The sequence below is a fragment of the Girardinichthys multiradiatus genome, chromosome 20, assembly GCF_021462225.1.
Source record: "Girardinichthys multiradiatus isolate DD_20200921_A chromosome 20, DD_fGirMul_XY1, whole genome shotgun sequence".
NCBI lineage: Eukaryota > Metazoa > Chordata > Actinopteri > Cyprinodontiformes > Goodeidae > Girardinichthys > Girardinichthys multiradiatus.
In genome coordinates this window covers 7,268,612-7,289,341 of record NC_061812.1, presented here as the reverse complement: position 1 = coordinate 7,289,341, position 20,730 = coordinate 7,268,612, and the positions used below count along the sequence as shown (strand labels likewise).

Here is a 20,730-nt window from a genome sequence, read left to right as displayed (position 1 = left end):
AGAAAAGCTGAGATCCATTTCAGGTTAGAGAGCACTGACCTGTGGCTCCCCTACTGAGAGTGCCAGCTATCTACATACTTGTAATCATGCATATCAGTGCCCAGGTAATGTTTATTCACACACTTGCAGTGAGAGCTACTAGTGTTTTCTGGATGGCTGATGACATAAATATAACATCAGTGCATCAAATAGCACAATGACTTCTTGATAAAGGTCACATCTATAACACATGTTATGTTTCCAATTAATGCTGCACTGCATCCAAACTGGAATATTTAGCCATCATATTACACAATTTAGAGCAAGTATAGCCCCCAAAATGTTTGAAAAAGTAATATTAAAACATACTTTGCCAATGTCATGCAATAATTTTGATAGTGGAATAAAATACCAATGCTAAATATTGTATAGAGGTTTTAAGCAACCTTTGTCTACTTTTCCTTCCAGGACCTGGCCTTCATAGTAACACTTTAAAATGTTCTTAAAAGATAGCTGTCTGTGCTTTCTAAATACTTTCTTTGGACTTCTTTGGGCTTTCTAAGGCTGTTCATGCTTCTCTTTTGATTTGGTTGCTTTTTCACTCATTTTCAGTCTAGAGCTTGACCCAGGCCATGAGAGCAAATCCAATAAAGACATGACACACAGAAGATAATTGAAAAACAGCCAAATTCGAAAAGAAAATCATGAAAAACTTCAGAAAGCCTCAAAAAATATTTAACAAGATCCCTTCAAAAGCATACAGGAAACCCAGGCCATAACAAAATGAGGGACAACTCAATGCATTTTCACAGTACTGTAGATAATTTCATGTCATTTAGCTGATTACAAGGTAACTTCTGTATTTGTGACATTAACACAGATTTTACACAGTGCCATGCTGACATCTCAGTGGGAAAACCAGCACCTACCCTTCGCTTTGACACAGCAACCCTTACTTTCAGGCTCCAGTTGATTGAGCATAATCTGCGGGATGAAGTCATGCACAGCAGTTGTTAAGTGAAACCTTTTTATTTCCTCAGCACATCAACTGCAGCTCTGCTGCCCGGCTGAACCAGGCTTTGAACTAGAAAAAGGCCATCTCCGTACTTCTAAAGGAAAAGGACACTGTGAGACCCAGATTTAACATTAGAAAAAGGCATAATACAAAGAAGAAGGTTCTGATTTGCTAAGTACAAACCACCTTTTATAGTCTGCTCAACAAAGCGATTAGTCTGGCTGTGACTCTGTGGTGCATGTTGAACAAGAGAGTGAAGGTTTTTGAGTCTCTGTAGTAAGGGCTGAGTGTTGATAATAATTTTGTTATTGTTAAGGTTTCCCATTGAGGATATGATCAATTTACAAAAAGATCCCCTGTAAAATGTATTTTATTGGATCTGAATTTAGTTAACATAGATTTGTAAATGTGTGTGTTTGTAGTGGGGTGGAGCGGGTGGAGCGGGTGGAGAGGGGGGTGCTGGGGGGATTTTACCAAACATATATTTCAAGCAAAGTAGTTTCACTCTATTTTCTATATGATTGTTTAAATAATAATACTGCCTTTTATTTCTCTATGCCTTTCTAAGAGTCACAGTAAATGTGTAGAAAAATGGGTCAATATGAATCAATTTAGAAAAAGACACATTATGCCAACACCAACAACATATTAAAGTGAGTAGCCCGTGTTGCACTTGAAGCATACTTGACATGTCTTCATACAACCAAACTATGTTCCACCATTAAATAAAAACATAAGTCTTATAATCCAGTTGTTGAATTAGTGAAATTCAATAGTGGCAGCTCGAGATACATCTGTAAACAAACTAAAGAAGATGACAAAAAATATAAAAGAATAATGAGACATTCAGGTAAAGAGAGCATGGAAACAGCAGAAATTCCAAGCCTGGTATTAAAAACCATACATAAGTATTAAAATCAAGAAAAATTTGACCCAAGACAGTGTTTTCTGAAGGGTGCTGAGAACGTCTAGACACTAGTGAGTATAAGATATATTATTACTCATGTGTTTAGATCAGCAGCAAGTGGCAGAGAAATAAGGCGACCTTTTTCAAATAGGAAGTTCTAACCTTTAACTAAAGTGACATTATCTGGCAAAACAATTGCATTTAAACATGGAACGACGCAGGCTGTTTTAGTGTGGTCGTGGAAAAGCAGCACATTCAGACAAACATCGCAGGCTGGTAAGGAAACTTATGTTATATTGTGTTTCCAGAAAGTAGAAGGAAAGAAGATTCAGAGGCAAAACAAGCAAAACGTAGCCCCTCATAGACAAGATATGGTATTACACCTGTTATAACTAGTTGACTTGGTAATTTAAGTGATTTTGTTAGCCTCTGACCTTTTTATGCAGAAGAGGGAATGAATTTGGATCCAGACATATCCATAATTTATTTCCTACCAAATGTATTCATTCTACTTGAACTATGCCACTGCGATGTACTTTAAAAAAATGTTTTTCGTCATTATATAAAGCACGTTGAATTGTCCTGTTGCTGAAATGTGGTATATAAATAAACTTGCCTTGCCTATCAGTAGTTCCTTTATTCCAGTACACTTTGTTTATATTTTATAACAATTAATTTGTGCAAAAACAAAATGCGTTCTGTGGTCTAGCTCTCTAATTTACATATATTGCTCAAATGCAGGTTTAAATATATCTAAATCAGTCCCTGATTTTTTTTTAACTGTGTCCTGTTCAGAAGGGTAACGCTCAGAATCATTGTCTGAGTGCCGAGAAAAAGCCCAACAGATTTACTTTCACAAGTGGAGCATTACAGCTGACGCTTTAAAGCTCTGCTTGATATTTATACATGTAACTTTATTACTAACTGTTTTGGGATTATTGTTACGGACACAGAGACAGAAATGAAAAGGATAAAAAATAAGAAGCATAAAAGAGAGCGAGGTGGGGCAAAAAGGAAAAGGGGAGAGAAGGAGAATAGAATGGAGGAAAGAAAGAAGGATGAAGAGAATACAAGATAACAACCTGCTTGTTTCTACACCTGCAGAAACGTTCATATTGACAGCTTTTTTACCAAAAAGTACACAGTACTTATGAATGCAAGATGTATTTAGTGGTAAATGCGGCTCATTATAGAACATTTGTGTATCTGTTAACACTTGAATCTAAACACCTGTGGGTCTTAGTGTATACAAGGTTTCTCCATAAAAACATGCAATAGCGAGTGTGAGGAGCCACAGATCTGACCCCCTGGGCCTGGGACAGACACGGAAGAGATCCAAGCCATAGACATCCAAAGGCCCCCAGAGCACAGGAACCCCAAGAGAACCATCGCTGGGACTACCGCAACCCCCCCAGAGAAGAGCAGGGGAGAGTCCCAGGGAAACCACCCAGCAGACACAGTGCAGAACCCCCAGGGAGCTGCAGCAACGAGCCCACAGGTCCCGCCGGCAGCCGTCTACGCCCGTGCAGATCCAGCCATAGACCCAGAGACCCGAGACCGCGGGACATATCACTCCCCAGGCAGAGGCCCAACAGAGCCCAGGGGTCCAGGCCCCGGCAAGCAGCCATCGGAAGTGAGCCAGCACACACCAAAGCACCCAGCCCTGGACACAGAGAACCACAAATACACCAGCGGGCGGAGACACCAACCACCAGCAGGTAGTGTGGCAAGGAGGAAATTGAGCCACTAACTAAACTGATCCAGGAGAGGAAGCAGGCCAAGACCCAACCTGACACAAAAAACAGACACACACAGTCACAATCACATATTCCCACCCTCATGCGTACACATAAAAACACACACCCACGCACCCAACGTAAAGACAAACAACAACAGAGGTGGTAGAAATAAATAAATAAATAAATCTGTCCCTGTGATGATAGGAGTCCTGCAAAGTGAAATTCATTGAAAATTCATAGTACATTGAACTGTAAAAGCTGTGTGTGATTCTTGGTAATATTCAGCCCTAGAATCTGGTTATATGGGCCCTTTTTCTTACTTTGAGCACCTGCCCCTTCAGGTGTCTATGCACAGCCCTGACATGGAAAAAGGTCCTCAGGTGAGATGAGATCAAAATTAAACTTTTTGGCCTGTCCTCAAAATGTATTGTAGAAAATTAGCTCTGTAGATCACCCTGAACACCATGCCCACAGTGAAATCTGGTGGTTGTTGCACTGTGCTGTGGGGATATTTTTCTTCAGCAGAGACAAAAAAGCTGGTCAAAGATAATTGGCAGATAGATTGAGCGAAATACAGGACAATTCTGGAAGAAAACCAGTTGGAGGTTTCAAAGGACTTTAGACAGAGGATGAGGTTCAACTGCTAGCAGAACAACATCCCTAAAAACACAGTCAGAGCTCCAATAGAGTAATTAGATCAAACCATGTGTTAGAAGGACTACACAAAACCAACTGAAAATTTGTAGCAAGAGTTGAAAACTGCTGTAGAGAGTCATCCATCATCTAATCTGACTGAGCTTGATCTGTTTTGCAAAGAATGTGCAAATATTTGTGTCTCTACCTGTGAGACTGTGGTAGAGATATACTTGCAAAGACTTGTACATGCATCTGAAGCAAAACGTGGTTCTATGGACCCATAGGTGGGGGTGCCGAATACAATGTGCACCAAAATATTTCTGATTTTTGTTTGCAAACATTTTGAAAACCACATATCTTTTTTCTTCCACATCACAACTTTATATTGCTTTGTGTTTGCCTATAACATAACATCCCAACAAAATAAACTGAGGATTGTGGCTGTGATGGGACACAATCTGAAAATAAGTTCAACGATATGTGAGCATTTTTGCAAATCACCCTGAAACAGCATTGAAGCAACAGTTGCTGTTAGCAAAGCCCAGACATTGAAAACTGCAGATACTGTATTTAGAAACAAAAAGATACATAGTTTGAAGAAATATCTTGGAGCTAATTATATGCCACATCCAGTACTTAAATGCCATACAAAAATCAAAAACAGCAGCAGCAGTGACAAAAAAAGTGTTGTTATCAGACTTTTCAAAGTAACATTTATTGAACTAATAAAACCTAAATGTCATTGAATGAGTTCAGCTTTTCAAATATTTTGCAAAGACAGTCTGTATGAAGCTTTATCAAGCAATAAAGTACACTTATCATTATTGACATTAACCTTACAAAACAAAAACATCTTAAAAGGTCAAAAATACCAATCTTTAGTCCTTTCACGATTTAGGTCTAAGATAAACCGAGATTACAGATCTTACAAATGTTTGTCAAGAATGTCACCTATTTCAGACAGTGCCTGATTCAGTGAAAGAAATGAGAGTCAGAGATTTTTCTGTTTTTAGTCTTTCTTCCTACATTGAATCAAATTGGAGCTATTGGATAATGGGCTCCAAAACAAACTAAGTTTATATGGTTAGTAGCTCTGAGCCACACACCTTGTTTCCTAGTAGAGACGTTAGAGTCCAAATCCCAAATGTTCAGAGCTTCTTTTAATGGTAAATTTAGGTTTTCCAGTCATTGTCTTTATTCAGAAACAAAATACATTTTATTTAGCCCATATGTCTCCAAATTTAGCCAAAATAATAACACAGCATTTTAGGCACATTTAGACATTAATAAGCATCTCTTCACACTTATAGTGAATTTACTTTGGTCAAAATCAGTTGATGTGTTGATGAGTGTTCTGAGCATGTAGAAAATACATCATTAGTGTGTTTCTGAGTATTATTTTAGGCAAAATTATCTAAGGAGACTGAGTGATTTTGAGAAGACGTTTTGGGCCTTTTTGCTTTAGAAAAAAGACATACCACCGTTACTAGTGGGATGTGGTTTACTCCACCACATCCCACTCTGACACACAAATTTATGGGATGGGCGTTTGGATCAAGCTTGCAGTATTTACCTGGTAACTGTGACAGATTGAGGTCAGATCACATTCACACCATAGACGAACCGCTCTAGAGTTCGTATGGAACAGTACCGAGACCACCTCCACCAAATGGTCTTGGTACTGTTGTTTAGGTCTGCACCCTAGTGCAATTGCTCAGCTCACATCTACACGAACCGCACCAAGTGGGAAAATTAACCAGAGTTTGTTGTAAATAGACTAAATACCTCAGGTGTAAAAACACCCTAAATTTAGTCTTTTCACTTTTCAGCCTTATTTACATTTTCTTTAAATAAAATGCAAAGTCTTCTTGTCAGCACATTTTCAATAAAATGTATCGTGGGGGAGGTATAACTACTGAGTCAACAGAAAGGTTCAACCAGGCTAATATTTATAGAACAGCTGGGTATGGGGGACATGCTGACAGGAAGTAAAGACACACAAGATACCTCAAAATTCCTCAAAAAAGAAAAAACAGAGAGAAATGTTTCAGATCTTATTGAGCTTTACCTATACTCACACCAAGACACAGGGTTAAATACTGGCTAAGTCAAACACCTGAGCAGCTTGAATTCAGAGTTTTGTTCACAAAATGCAGTGCATCTGGTTATGAAGACTACAACACAACCTTCCTCCTTCCATAAACAGTCATCTCTGTACTTATATACCCAGCCGTTTTGCTCCTTCAGTAAGCAGGAGCATAAAGTTGGTGACAGATTAATTGTACAGTAGCTGTATTTTAAGCTTGGATTCATCTCTGCTGTCAGCTTCCAGCCACTGATTTGTAACCTGGCCTTGGCTAAGTTGCTGTAACTGTCAGTCTGCCATTACGACAAAAATACTTTGCAATATTGAAAGAGAAATGCTGCAGTGGCTACCGTAGTTGCATTACATACAGTAGACAAATTTTTTCCCGTAAATAAAAAATGCAGCCCTGAAATTATTACATATTTATTTATGCATATGCAGCACCGTAATGCAAAAATAATCAAAGGCAGGAGCAGCTGAACTGCACCAGATTACTAAATTACAAACTGGCAAGTTTTCCAACTCAGCCGCCAAAGAGAGAGCTATATATTTTTTTTAAAACATGATCTCTGCTTTTGAGAGATTTAACTAACAAAGTTGCTCGTCAGCAGAAGCAGAGCTCTTAAAGTTGGATATTAAATCTGGAATTTTACTGATTACTGCATGACCTGTTTGTATGCATGAGTCAGATACGTGCACAACCAGCCTCCCACATACTCCAGTTTTTATTCCTGAATAGAGATATAAATTAGATGGCCTACATGAATGTGATGCCTGTACTTTATTGTGGTCTGCACATGGTAATCTAGGCTGGTGTGAAGTGTGCACTAAGCAATATTTAAGGGATGTCTGATTCTTCAGAGTTCATTCCAACAGCACATATGGTGATTAAAAATAAAAATAAATTTTAATCATAAGTCAAGTCAGGTCAAGTTTATTTATATACTGCTTTTCAGCAACAAGGCACTCAAAGCAAACACAAATATAACCAGCATGAGCTGAGGGAGACTTTATTCGAAAAGATAGTCACTGACATTTGTTTTCAGTAAAGAGGAGAGGCAAATAAAGAATGGAGAACTTTCGTTACAGAAGGTTACAATAAAATCATATTTATAGGTTTTTGATCAGTAACATGATGTTTTGAATCATATTAATTCAGACAGCAAACAGAGATGAAGATGAGCACAAATTCTGAGCATAGAGGCTGAATACTCAACCACTGTATTCTGAGCACACCGCTGACTTAAACTCCAAACTAGTTAGATCTTTTTCTCATCTAAACAAATCTTATTGCAATCACCATGTATCCAGGGTAGGCTCTCTAAATTATGGTACACTTGAATGCACAAAGAAGCTCTTTTTATGTTACGAAAAACATACGATTTAATGCTGTAACATTTTTATGCCTGCAGATTTGCAGTGGATTGAAATTTCAAAGACCCCCTGAAATTAGAAACATCAGGCATCCACTTCTGTATTATGGCTCCAATTTATCCTTAAATAATGCATAATTTTATGCATTTCAGGAATCCGAAACTCTTTTGCTTTTGTTGATTTGTTAATGCTCTCATCAGTGATTTTATAGTCCACAAAAGTTAGGAATGAAAAGAATTAACAATAACGAGTAGTTTGTTCAATAATTGATATCCTAACAAAATGTCTTTCTTGCCATTCTTTATGTACATTTTTTTTCTCTCATTTAAATTCAGTTTTGAATTTGAAATTAAAAGGTAAGCATGAAAATTAGCCCATATAATCAAGAATTCTGGTATTAAAGCCCAGGGTTTGGGGTCTTGTAGGTTTTATTAATATACAACATGATTTTCAATGTCTTGCACTGTTAACTGGGCATGATAACTGCTTGCGAGGGGAACCAGTGCCAAACTGGACAACCTGCACTGTTTTTTATTCCAGCAACATGTTCTCACACTAAAAAACCTAAAGCTTAATACATTTACTTTTCCTTCTTCTTTTTTACATTAGTGTTAGTATCCATTAAACAAGTCTGAAAACTTACAAACAAGATGACAAAAACAGGATTTAAAAATATATATATATATTTTAGGAATGTTGTCTCTTATTGAAGAAAGTTTTATCTCACCTGCTGCCAAAAAAAAAAGAGAACCCAACATTCCGAGAGCCTCATTTTCATAAGACTTAAACTGTGACACTTTAAATCCAAACACTGAACAACATGCACCACAAGCAACAGCTGAGCTGTCGCCTGCAGGCCTTGGTGGGGATACAGATGATAACAAGGACACACAGAGGTTGTGTGTGCCTTAAGTGACAAGTCTCTGTTCCCATCAGACAAAAATCTGAAGCATATTTTATTAATTCAGATGAATACACTGCTGAGTGACTGAATCGCTGACTAACTGGGGCAGCTACAACATGCGGGTTCTTTTGTTGCAGCAACATCAAAAACAAATCATCATATGACTTCTGAGCCAGGAAACCACAGATGTATTTCACAAAGAGAACAATAGGATTTATTTGTATAGGAACACTTTGTTTGGTGCGGTTTATAGCTACTTCATCACCTTCTATTGTTAGATTTTCTTTGGTTTATGTAAACAACCCTTTGATTTAATACAAGGATTCTTTATTTTATTCATTTGAACTAGAAAACTTTATGTTTGCTATTTCAAACTCTGAGCAATCAAATAAGAGTATTTACTTCAGCCAAATTACCCTGTTTCTTTTCAGAAATGTTTAAATTTGGAGTATATCTCAATACATGGGAACTTTTCTAAGAAAGAATAACATAATCCACAAAATGCCTGCAGAAGAAAAACTGGATTGCTTTTCTTATCATAACCAACAATTTCTGCTGTGTTGTTATTATTGAAACATTAATAATCTGAAAAAGACAAGTAATTTTTACATTAGAACTACCAGGAAGACGATGGAAAAAATAATTAAGAAAATAGCTGGTGAGACAAAACCCATCAGAACACAGTACAGCTCCATCTTCTTTTTTCACACCTTTTCTCCCCAGACACTGAAGCACAAGATGACAGCTATACCCTGTCATCAGCAGGATGAAGAAACATCTTTTTGACCTGTCTGTCATTCATCCCCTCCAGTCTAAAATTTAATAATACATTTAGGACAAACGTTGTATCATAAAATCAGAGGGAACAGCATAGACTCATATGGCAACCATCATCCATCAGTAGATGTAATTATCAGAGTCAAATTCAAATGTCAAAACCATTAATCAAATTTTTTTAAATGAATTCAAATGTGGTACAGAAGAATGAAAGTTTCCGAATGCAATGTGCCACAGCAGACTGTTATGTTTCTAAACAAACAACTAAATTACAAACATGATGGAGAGAGGACAAAGAGAAGGAAAAAAGTGTTCTCCACTAATATTACACTGGGTGGTAATTAGCTGCCTAATAAAGTAGGCTGCCACCTGTCAGTACCATGTGAAAAATCATTCAAACTATCTGCAGAATTTTACCCATACATCGGCTGTTAGTGCACTGACGTGGAGCATACTGACAGACTTTCACACGAGCAAGGGACAACACAGAGAGTTCAAAGTGTCTTGCTTCACATTCAGCTGGTGAAGAGGACTTCCTCAGCCCCACTGCATGCATGGCATTGACATGCATCTTGGCCAAACTAACCATAAACGGACAGCAGGAAATAAGGGCTGCTTCATTTTGGCACCAATCATTAACACAGGGGGTGCCCAAGTTCAGTTCTCAAGAGCTACTATCCTGCAACTTTTAGATGCACCCCTGCTCCAACACCCCTGAAACAAATGGGATTCCCTCATTATCTGTCATTCGGCTCTGCAGAGGCCTGGTACCGAATCATTCATTCGCATTCACAGTTGGATACCCGATCATTTTGACAAAACTGAAAGAACTTAGACCAAAAATTGTACCTAATTTAGAGATAATGGGTTGTTGCTTTGACATCTAATTAATATTAAGCCTTCACAAATTTAGGAAACGTGTGATTGTGATATTACTGCTGAACCTCCCAATGACGGGCTGCACGATGGAGCAGTTTGTAGCACTGTTGCCTTAAACCAAGAAGGTCCTGGGTTTGAATCTCAGCTGGGAGTCTTTCTGCATGGAGTTTGCATATCCATATATGGGTTCTCTCTAGGTATGTTGGCTCCTTCCAACAGTCCAAAAACATGACTGATAGGGTATTTGGACTCTACATTGCCTTCGGTACAAGTGTGCCTGTGTATATTTGTTTGTCCTGTGTGTCTCTTTGTTGCCTTGCGATGTACTAATCTCTAACAGTACAAGGACAACTTATGGTCTAATTGCTAATTTCCTCCAGCAGCATGAACACAATTGTTTCTTTGAGCTGCCTATTTTTTCATATTTAATATTTCCCAGATAGGTAAATAGATTTCGAGATTAAGAATTTCTTTTCTACAACCATATAATTATATAAGACATAACACATCATTTAAGGCACAACATTCAGCAGGCATTGCCTAGAGGTATATGCAAACTATGAAAACATTTAAAATCATGAATATGTATTTAAAAATGCAGAGAAACAATAAAACTTTGTGTCAGAGTCACAGATAAGAATCAATACATGTATTTAATGCTTCCTGCTCAACACACATAAAGTACAATGGGGGTGGGCTGCTTAGTGTGTGTGTGTGTGTGTGTGTGTGTGTGTGTGTGTGTATGTGCTATTTTGCATATTAAGACACGGGTTTAAAGGTCAACAGTCTGAATCCTGGCTGAGACTTTTCTGTATGGACTTCGCATGTTCTCCCCGTGCATGAGTGGGTTTTCTCTTCATACAGGGGCTTACACCCACCGGCCACTCTACACTGACCTCAGGTGTGAGAATGAGCATGCATGGATGTTAGTCTCTGCTCATACAGAAACTGTTTGTACAGTTGAGGAGTTGTTTTTAATATCTCTCTCACCTTCTACATACCACCCCCACCCCACAATTGCACACAAGCAGGGTTACATGGATTAAATTGATTCTTCGATCCATACATGCTTTGATTTTTGCTTTCATCTCCATTTTCTTCCTCCTTTCACCCTTTGTCCCTGAACCCTTTTAAACCCGACACACCAACAGTCTATCTTATATAAATAAATTTTGTAATTAAAAGTATGACTTGAGGTCAGATGAGGGTGCATTACTGCACATTTATGCAGGGGATGTGCTTTCTCTAAATCCCTTTGACAGATAATTGTCGCTTGTTATCATTGCTTCCCTCACTGCTTGGAAAGTTCAATACAAGCAGGGGATGGAGGCTCCAGGCAGTTCACCCATGGCCAACTTTGATAGTGTGAGTGTTTTTTTAGGTCAATTTGTAACCTCAATAGTTTAACATTCAGTAAAATAATTTCTCAAAGCTGCCAAAATCTTTTTTAGAATCATTGTTGCTGAATCATGAGGCACATTACAGTTTCACATTTAAAGGAAACAATGAGAAAACAGTAGTAAAGTTGAGAACCAGAGCACAGTGTTGGACCATATGTTTGCTGAATATTGGACCATTTGTACGTTGCTGGACGCCACTATGCCTTCCGGCATCATCAGCCATTTTGTACCCCAGGATAGTCCACTACTACAAATCCCAGTGGGCTGATAGGACCGGGGCGTCGCAGCTCTGATGTCACGGTGGGCTATATAACATACTCTGAGACTGCCCACCATTGCTTTTCATGCTGGAAACCGAGACGCGGTTACCACGCAACTGGAGCATCACTCTGGAGAAGAAAATCCCACATGGACTTTCATTCATTCTTCCCCCGTTGGCCAACGACAAGAAAATTCAAGAAAGATGTTTCTGGAATAGGAAGCCCAGAAATTTCACTTTACCGATCGAAGACTTGAGTTTAACACATAACAGAAGAAAAACTACGGAGGGTTCAAGGAGACGAAATCACCACCCTTGTTTTTGTTCCAGTCGACTGTTGACGGTCCGTCATTCAATTCAATTCAGTTCAGTTTTATTTATATAGCGCCAATTCACAACACATGTCATCTCAAGGCACTTCACAACAGTCAGGTACATACATTCCAATTAATCGTAACCATTGAACAGTGCAGTCAGAGTTACTTATTTATTCAAATTGGATAAAAAGTTTTTCTGTCTAAGGAAACCCACTGAACTACATTTCGGCAGGGCCGCTCCCAAAGCTCCGCTCAGCACCATATTATCACTTGTTGCCATAACTGCTGGTTGGATTTTCATGCACAGTCAATGTTGTTTTGTTTTGTTTTATTCTGTTTAGTTAGATATTTTACCCTTTTATGTAGAACTTTGCATGTTTGATTAGGTGAAGATTATTCAATCGGAAGAGGGTGGTGTATTAGGGCTGTTGATGTTGATTTAATAAATATTCACGTAGATAAAGAGAAGGCATTCGTGTTTATTTTGAGCAAGAGTGATTTGTCAGTCAAAATAAGGTCGAAGATCCTCCACCTGCGGTGAAACGGTTGATTAAACAGTAATATCTAGTAATAGTTATCAATTATTACTGAAAATTTAACGGTTGTAATTATCAAGGGCTTTGAACCATAAATTACAACACCAGAGGACATCTCTGATTTCGATTAATAAATAAGGATTTTTGGTTAAGAAAATAATTTTCTCAAATTATGATTTTAAATTATAATTCTTGATAAATATCAATTAATCAATAAACATAATTCTAACAACAGCAAATGTATTTGTTGTAAACTATATTAAGAATGTCTGGGGAAAATATAAAAAGAAAAATTAAAAGACGTTTTTAAAAGAGTAATTACAAAATAATTTTAGCTATCAAGTACAGTCCACACCAAAAGTTTGGACACACCTTCTCATTCAAAAAGTTTTCTTTATTTTCATGACTATGAATATTGTAGCTTCACACTGAAGGCATCAAAACTATGAATTAACACATGTGGAATTATATACTGAACAAAAAAGTGTGAAACAACTGAAAATATGTCTTATATTCTTCAAAGTAGCCACCTTTGGCTTTGATTTCTGCTCCGCGCACTCTTGGCATTCTGTTGATGAGCTTCAAGAGGTAGTCTCCTGAAATGGTTTTCCAACAATCTTCAAGGAGTTCCCAGAGATGCTTAGCACTTGTTGGCCCTTTTGCCTTCACTCTGCGGTCCAGCTCACCCCAAACCATCTCGATTGGGTTCAGGTCCGGTGACTGTGGAGGCCAGGTCATCTGGCGCAGCACCCCGTTTAGTTGGACATTCATTTAATTTTCAACAGGACAATGACCCCAAACACACCTCCAGGCTGTGTAAGGGCTATTTGACCAAGAAGGAGAGTGATGGCATGCTGGTTCAGTATGGAACCAAAGATTTCAAACTTGGACACATCAGACCAAAGCACACATTTCCACTGGTCTAATTTCCATTCCTTGTGTTCTTTAGCCCAAACAAGTCTCTTCTGCTTGTTGCCTGTCCTCAGCAGTGGTTTCCAAGCAGCTATTTTACCATGAAGGCCTGATTCACACAGTCTCCTCTTAACAGTTGTTCTAGAGATGTGTTTGCTGCTAGAACTCTGTGTGGCATTGACCTGTTCTCTAATCTGAGCTGCTGTTAACCTGCGATTTCTGAGGCTGGTGACTCGGATGAACTTATTGTCCGCAGCAGAGGTGACTCTTGGTCTTCCTTTCCTAGGGCGGTTCTCATGTGAGCCAGTTTCTTTGTAGCGCTTGATGGTTTTTGCGACTGCACTTGGGGACAATTTCAAAGTTTTCCCAATTGTTCAGACTGACTGACCTTCATTTCTTAAATTAATGATGGCCACTTGTTTTTCTTTACTTAGCTGCTTTTTTCTTGCCATAATACAAATTCTAACAGTCTATTCAGTAGGACTATCAGCTGTGTACTGTTTCCACCTCCTGCACAACACAACTGATGGTCCCAACCTCATTTATAAGGCTTGAAATCCCACTTATTAAACCTTACAGGGCACACCTGTGAAGTGAAAACCATTTCAGGTGACTACCTCTTGAAGCTCATCAACAGAATGCCAAGAGTGTGCGGAGCAGTAATCATAGCAAAAGGTGGCTACTTTGAAGAACCTAGAATATAAGACATATTTTCAGTTGTTTCACACTTTTTGGTTCAGTATATAATTCCACGTGTTAATTCATAGTTTTGATGCCTTCAGTGTGAAGCTGCAATATTCATAGTCATGAAAATAAAGAAAACTCTTTGAATGAGAAGGTGTGTCCAAACTTTTTGTCTGTACTGTAGGTTTAGCCTCTAAAAGAGAATAAAAGACAAAACTATGTCAGGGTAACCCAGCAGCCTTGTTACCCTACAAGAGAAGCTGCTGTTTTCTTTTTTCATTAGAAATTCATTCATTACTCAGCAACAACCTAATAGATCCATGTATTTGAGTTCTACAGTAATAGCAAATTGATTGAATTATCCTCAGGGAATAGGGTGGGAACTGGCCAGCCCAAAAAGAACAGCAGAATCATCGGCTTTAAGCTGATGGATGAGACCAGAACAGAAATAAATCAAGAGTTAAAGAAAGGTGAAATATGTCAAAAACAGTTGATGATTAGCAGGGGTTTTATGGAATGTTTTAGGGGATTTATAAATGATGGTTCAGTCCACATATTCTGAGATTCACAGGTTACCGGATCCTAGACAGAACAAGACAGCACAGTTCCAAAAAACGCAGACAGGAAAAATAGCTTCTGCATGTAACGGATGGACCTTTACACTAAAATGAAAGAAAACCAAATAATTTCCATCTTACTGATTTAATTAAATACTAATAAAGTGAGAAAGGAAACATTTGCAGTAAAGTAAATTCTTTCAACTTCAAATTTATAGACTGAATTCTCTTTAAAAAAAAAATTTAAATCCCCCATAAGCCAAACATAAAGGTTTGGACTGTGTGAACCTTTGATCCAAGAGCAGGATTTCTGTACTGATCCTGTGTCCTTACTGACACTTTGCTGTACAACGAAGAATCTGGGTGTCAATGTAGAGAGGGAAGGAAGCCGGGTGTTCATTGGAATGAATAAACATATCAAGTCAGTTATAATTTCAATAGATCTCCTCATACAAATGGACTGAATTTATATAGCACCTTTCCAGTCATACAGACCACTCAAAGTGCTTTACACTAGAACCACATTCACCCAACTGCACTCACTAACGCTCACACATTCATACACCGATACACAACTTGAGGTTAAGTGCCTTGCCCAGGGGCACATCAACATACAGCAGGAGGAAGCTGGAATCAAACCCACAACCTTCCGATTGCAAGACAACTACTCTTCCTACTGAGCCACAGTCGCCAGTGCATGAACACCTGGACCTCGAAGAATAATACGCATGTTTACATACTTTTTGAGTCAGTTGATTTACAATGTTCCAACTAGAAATATACAGCTTTCTCTGCAAGATCAAAAAAACTGTTTTGTCAACAGTTTCAAGAAGAGAAGAGGAAAAAGAACAGTATATCAATGCTGTTTCTCTGACATTGTGCTCCATGACAGATAAATTATCAAAATAACAAAAACAACAGATCTCCCTATACTTTATTTGTTAAAAATAGGCTTCTCTTATGTTTTTTTCTGTTGCCTGTAAGTCATTATTTCTTCACCTGTTATGTGTTTAGTGCCACCCTTTGACTGGGCAGGTACAGATGACAACATTTATCAGAATCAGAATCAGCTTTATTGCCAAGTTCGTACATACAAACAAGGAATTTGACTCCGGTACACTTTGCTCTTTGGTTTTGTTTTTGCAAAGAAACTGTCTCAATGCTCTGTAGCGGCGGCCTGAAGGTAAAGCTCTGAACAGTTTATGTGCAGGGTGTGTGGGGTCTGCAAAGATTTTAGCAGCTCTTTTCCTGACCCTAGACCTGTATAAGTCCTGGATGGAGGGAATGTCAGCTCTGATTATTCTCTCTGCATTCCTGATTATTCGTTGCAGTCTGTACCTGTCCTGTTTTGTGGATGAGCCAAACCACACTGAGATGGATGAAGACAGGACAGATTGAACAGACACACAGCCTTTGCAGTTGACCAGCTGGTAGACTGGGAAATATGAATCCACCACATTTATCTGACAGAGTCACTGTATAACGGTCAGATCCACTTATAATATCTAGGGTGCCTAATATGTTTCTAGCCCTACTTTGTTCTCAGTGAGTAAGTGCAGCCAAGATACATTTATATGCTGATAAAAGTCATTTATACAGCAACACTTTTCTTAAATCTACTTGTGGTACTTTTACAGGAAGCGTTTCAGTACAGACATCTCTACTGAAACAGATTGGTTCTGAACTCAAAGAAGACTAAATTCATGACTATAACTTCTCATGATAATGCAGGTGACAGTCACAAAAGGCACAAAAGTATAGTCACTTCTGCTAGGAATGTGGCCTGATAAAAAAGGTCCTTTTCTGAATTTTTTTCAATTCAGGCTCTCAGACTCATTGTTGCACCTTGTACAAATCTTTGAGTCATAGGAAAAAATGCATGTTTCTGTTTATTGTCATGTACAAAAAACAGTAATTTACATACTTTACTAGTGTAAATGATATACGATTAAGTTAGAGAATTCTTTTAAATGTTCTCTAAATGAAGAATTTTCTTGTTTGTTCCATATCTTTGGAATTATATACAATTATAAAAAGATTTGTATTATTCCAACAACATAAAAATGTCAGAACACACAAGTCCTATAAAATAAAGCCCAAAATGATAAAAATAAAAACACAAATTTAATGTGGAGATGAGTTAACTGCCATAGGTTTTTTGTTAAATTTGTCAAACTAAATAAATAATAATAACATGTTAGCAAAGAACAGTTTTTTGAATGCTTTGCAAATAATAACTAGCTTTAATTAGTTTTCTTTAGTCATTTCATTTCAGTTTGAAGATGGCAGAATGCTAAGTGACATCGGTAAAATTATCGTCAGAGCAGAAATCAACTTTTCATCTCTCGAGGTTGTAGCTTTTATCCTGGCAGGCGGTTCAACATATTTATAAACAGAGAAGGACAAATGATGCTGACAAGAAAAAAAGAAGTCTGTGTTGCTTGTAGAGAAAGTATATTACTTCATACGTCATATGGATTGTATGTCATATGCCTGCAACCCATCATTTAAAAACATTTTATTTTCCCTGATTTGTGGAGAAGCAGACATCTTGAGAAATAAATGAGTGGAAAGGAGAGACATGCCGCACTGCATTGTGTCCAGAGGAAACCAGAGGACAGCTGGAAAAGGTAGATACACAGGGGCTCCGTAGTCTTTGGGAGGTTAAATAAGCACAAAGCTGTGTGTCTACCGATAGTACTTCTTTGTTGCGGCTGTTGTGGCAGCTGTTATTTTGTTCCTTTGTGTCTCTTTGGAGCACTTGACCATTATGTTCAGTTACGTTCCAAGTCTTTGTTGTTACCTGGGCTTCAGTCTTTGTATTTCTGCCCCTCTTCCTCTATTCCTTTCTCTCATGGGTCATCTATCTTTCTTTTGGAGTCCCTGCTAACACCCTGAGGGTGAGCCTCACACGGTTAGAGTTTTCACTGCAGATTAAGGTCTTTCGCTGTTACCTTAAAGTGTTCAAAATAGAAAAACAGGAATATTATCTGCAGCAGCCTCCTCAGGGCTAACGGGAGATTGTACTGCTGACTTTGTGTCCGTGCACATGTCACTCACATATAAATAAATCCAGATACTGAAATGATGATACCTACAGTTTAGCCATTATTGTTTTTCTTTTTTTACTGTAGTCTGTGCCATTTGGTGTGGTAAGGTGTACTTCCTGTTTCCGCAGTTGCACACTATGAATCTGTTTGGTATTTCAGACTCTCTCGATTTGATCTAAATTCTCTTTACTGTGACATTGCTGAGTTATTCTAACACATAAGCATGTTAAAATACCAATTTTCTCTTGCTGCACTTTACATTTGGGAACCCTTCCTGTTTTACACGTTTTTCCTCGACAGGGTAAGAGGTCACTATCTTAACGTTAGCTTCAGCACTACTATGGCTACCCGTTCTGTCTCTCCTGTTGTTTCTCTGTCTCTTTTTGAGTCTCCTTCTCTCTACTGCTGTGTGTCAGATGTTTAGATACTCCTGTGCCTCCTTTAGTGATAAAAACATGTGTTATAAATGTAGCATTTATGTAACTTTACAGGCGAGGGTGTCACAATTGGTGGCTTGGCTCAACACTGTTAAAAACCAGCAGATAACTGAGGCCCCCTACCCAGTGTGGAGCCACTGAGGGTAGTTTCTTGTAGAGGTCCTTTAGCAGATTCCACACAGCCGGGATCTCAGGGCAATTTTCACAACTCCTCGGTATGTTAACATCAACTTCTGTTGTTGCTGCTGTCCGACTGTCATCTATCAATATCAGCTACGGAACAAATATATTTTATATTTAAACACTGGTAGCTGTTTATGGGGATAAAGTACTCATGCTATGGTTATATTGGAGATATAAACATAAATAAATGAAAATAAAGACAAATATAAAATTAATACTGAAACAAATTAAGCTTTTGTGATAGTTTGTCTTGTAGATTTTCAACCTAATTTGAAACAACTTTTCTCTCTCTGATGAAACTCCAGATAATGTAAATCAGGTTTTCTGCTGGAAGTAGTTATCATTCCTTTTTTGTTACGCTTTCTATTAGACCAGAGATTCTTTCCACACCATTAGTGCTTTCTGCTGAGCTGTTCATCTAGGTCCTCCACTGCACTAATACAGTAAAGCCATGTTATGCACCATCTGCCATAAACACAACTACCTAGACTTAATGTGGACACATCAGCAGATTAGAGGAGCTAAATGATGTGGGTAGTGCTGTACTACATGGTTTTATATGAAATTGAGGGGAGGCACTCAGAGCATGAGATGTTTCACCCTCAAGAAATTATCAAGGACACAGAATGTAAAACTAATACAGAGAGATGGATTTCCTAAAATAAATTATATAGGAGATTTGCATTCATAGTAATTTTTCAAGACCCTTAAAAGTTAAAAAGATGTGACTTTCATTTACTACAAATGTGAGCATTGTGTACAGAAATGATGCCAACATTTAGGAAGGACACACAAATATATCATTTCACATTTTAATGAAATCGTTACAGTTTCATAGTGAAACACAAATAGGTTAAAAATGTTTTATTCAATGTTTCAATGTTTTATTTAAACTCCCAGTCTTTCACTTGATGTTAAACACCTCATCTTTAGTTTTGGAAGACTCTGAGGGACACTCCTGTTACCGATCTGCTGCTAATCTAACTAAACACTGTAATGGTGAAATGTTACACCAGGTTTTGTCTTGGTATTACACATCTTTACACACCTTACATTTTAGAAGTATGTTTCACAAAGATTAAAAAAAAAACAGTCACCCAAAGTAAAGTTGCATTTGAAAGAATAAAATGTTATTTAGAGTTTGCTAAAACGAGTTTCCGTTGTGATTTGGTTTTATACAAATAAACGTAACTAACCTGGATTAGAAAGATGAAATCATCTATTTGACACAGTTTAAAGGTGTCATTAATGATGTGCATGCACAGGAATATCTGCCAGCTCCAGTACTCTGTGGCATAGAATTTAAAGTCTAATTAAGAATCAATGCACCTATAAGTTCTGCATCAATTGCAATAAGCAACCCTTGTCCAACAAGCCCTATTAGGCATTTTAATACAACTGCTGAGCATTGACAGAAGAAAATGACAAAATTCCTGGTGTTATAAATAAAATAAACCACAGAAAGAAAAACATCAACATTTTCACTGTGGCAGATCCTTTTAAACTTTGTGACCTTGAAAAGGTTTTGAGGAGACATAAAGTTACGCTTTTCACCTCTTCTGAAAGAGTTGGATCACTAATACACATAGATCAAGAGGCCGTTGAGTATCGAGCAGTGTCCTAATTTTCTGTTAAACGTTGGGCAGAACTTTATGAACCCTTACTGTTTACATCTTTAAAATGTTTTCTATAATGCAAGCAGAGGTAGGGATTGTTCCCCAAAGCTCATACCATAAAAAAGTTTAGAAAAAAACCAAAAATGACAATAACCATTTGTTGCAAACATGCTCAGAAAATCACTCAGCTGGCGTTTTCCCAGTAACTATTGAGATGCATGACTTACCACTTTGAAGTGCTCAGCGCTACACTCCATGCCTCTGTAGGAGCAGGAGAGGAGCATTTCCTTAATATCATGACCCGTTCGATCGTAGAATTCACGCATGTTGAAAGGTCGAGGCTTATAGTTGTCAAAGTCTGTCCTCTCCTTCAAGGTCTTCAGAACGCTTTCCTCAACCAGATGTGGATCCCGAATTTCATACCTGGACAGAAAGGCAATGAATGTAGTTAATCAAGTTTTAAAACAACATTCAATAGAACAA

General features: G+C 38.0%; 1 protein-coding gene across 1 annotated transcript in view; it reads right to left on the bottom strand.

Moving 5' to 3' along the window:
• The window catches only part of asic1b (acid-sensing (proton-gated) ion channel 1b), a 238,420-nt gene that overhangs the window by 199,793 nt on the left and 17,897 nt on the right, over window positions 1–20,730 (bottom strand). Inside the window, exon 2 of the mRNA XM_047347858.1 lies at window positions 20,475–20,670. Coding sequence (XP_047203814.1) covers window positions 20,475–20,670 — 196 coding nt within the window. The remainder of the gene's footprint in view (window positions 1–20,474; window positions 20,671–20,730) is intronic.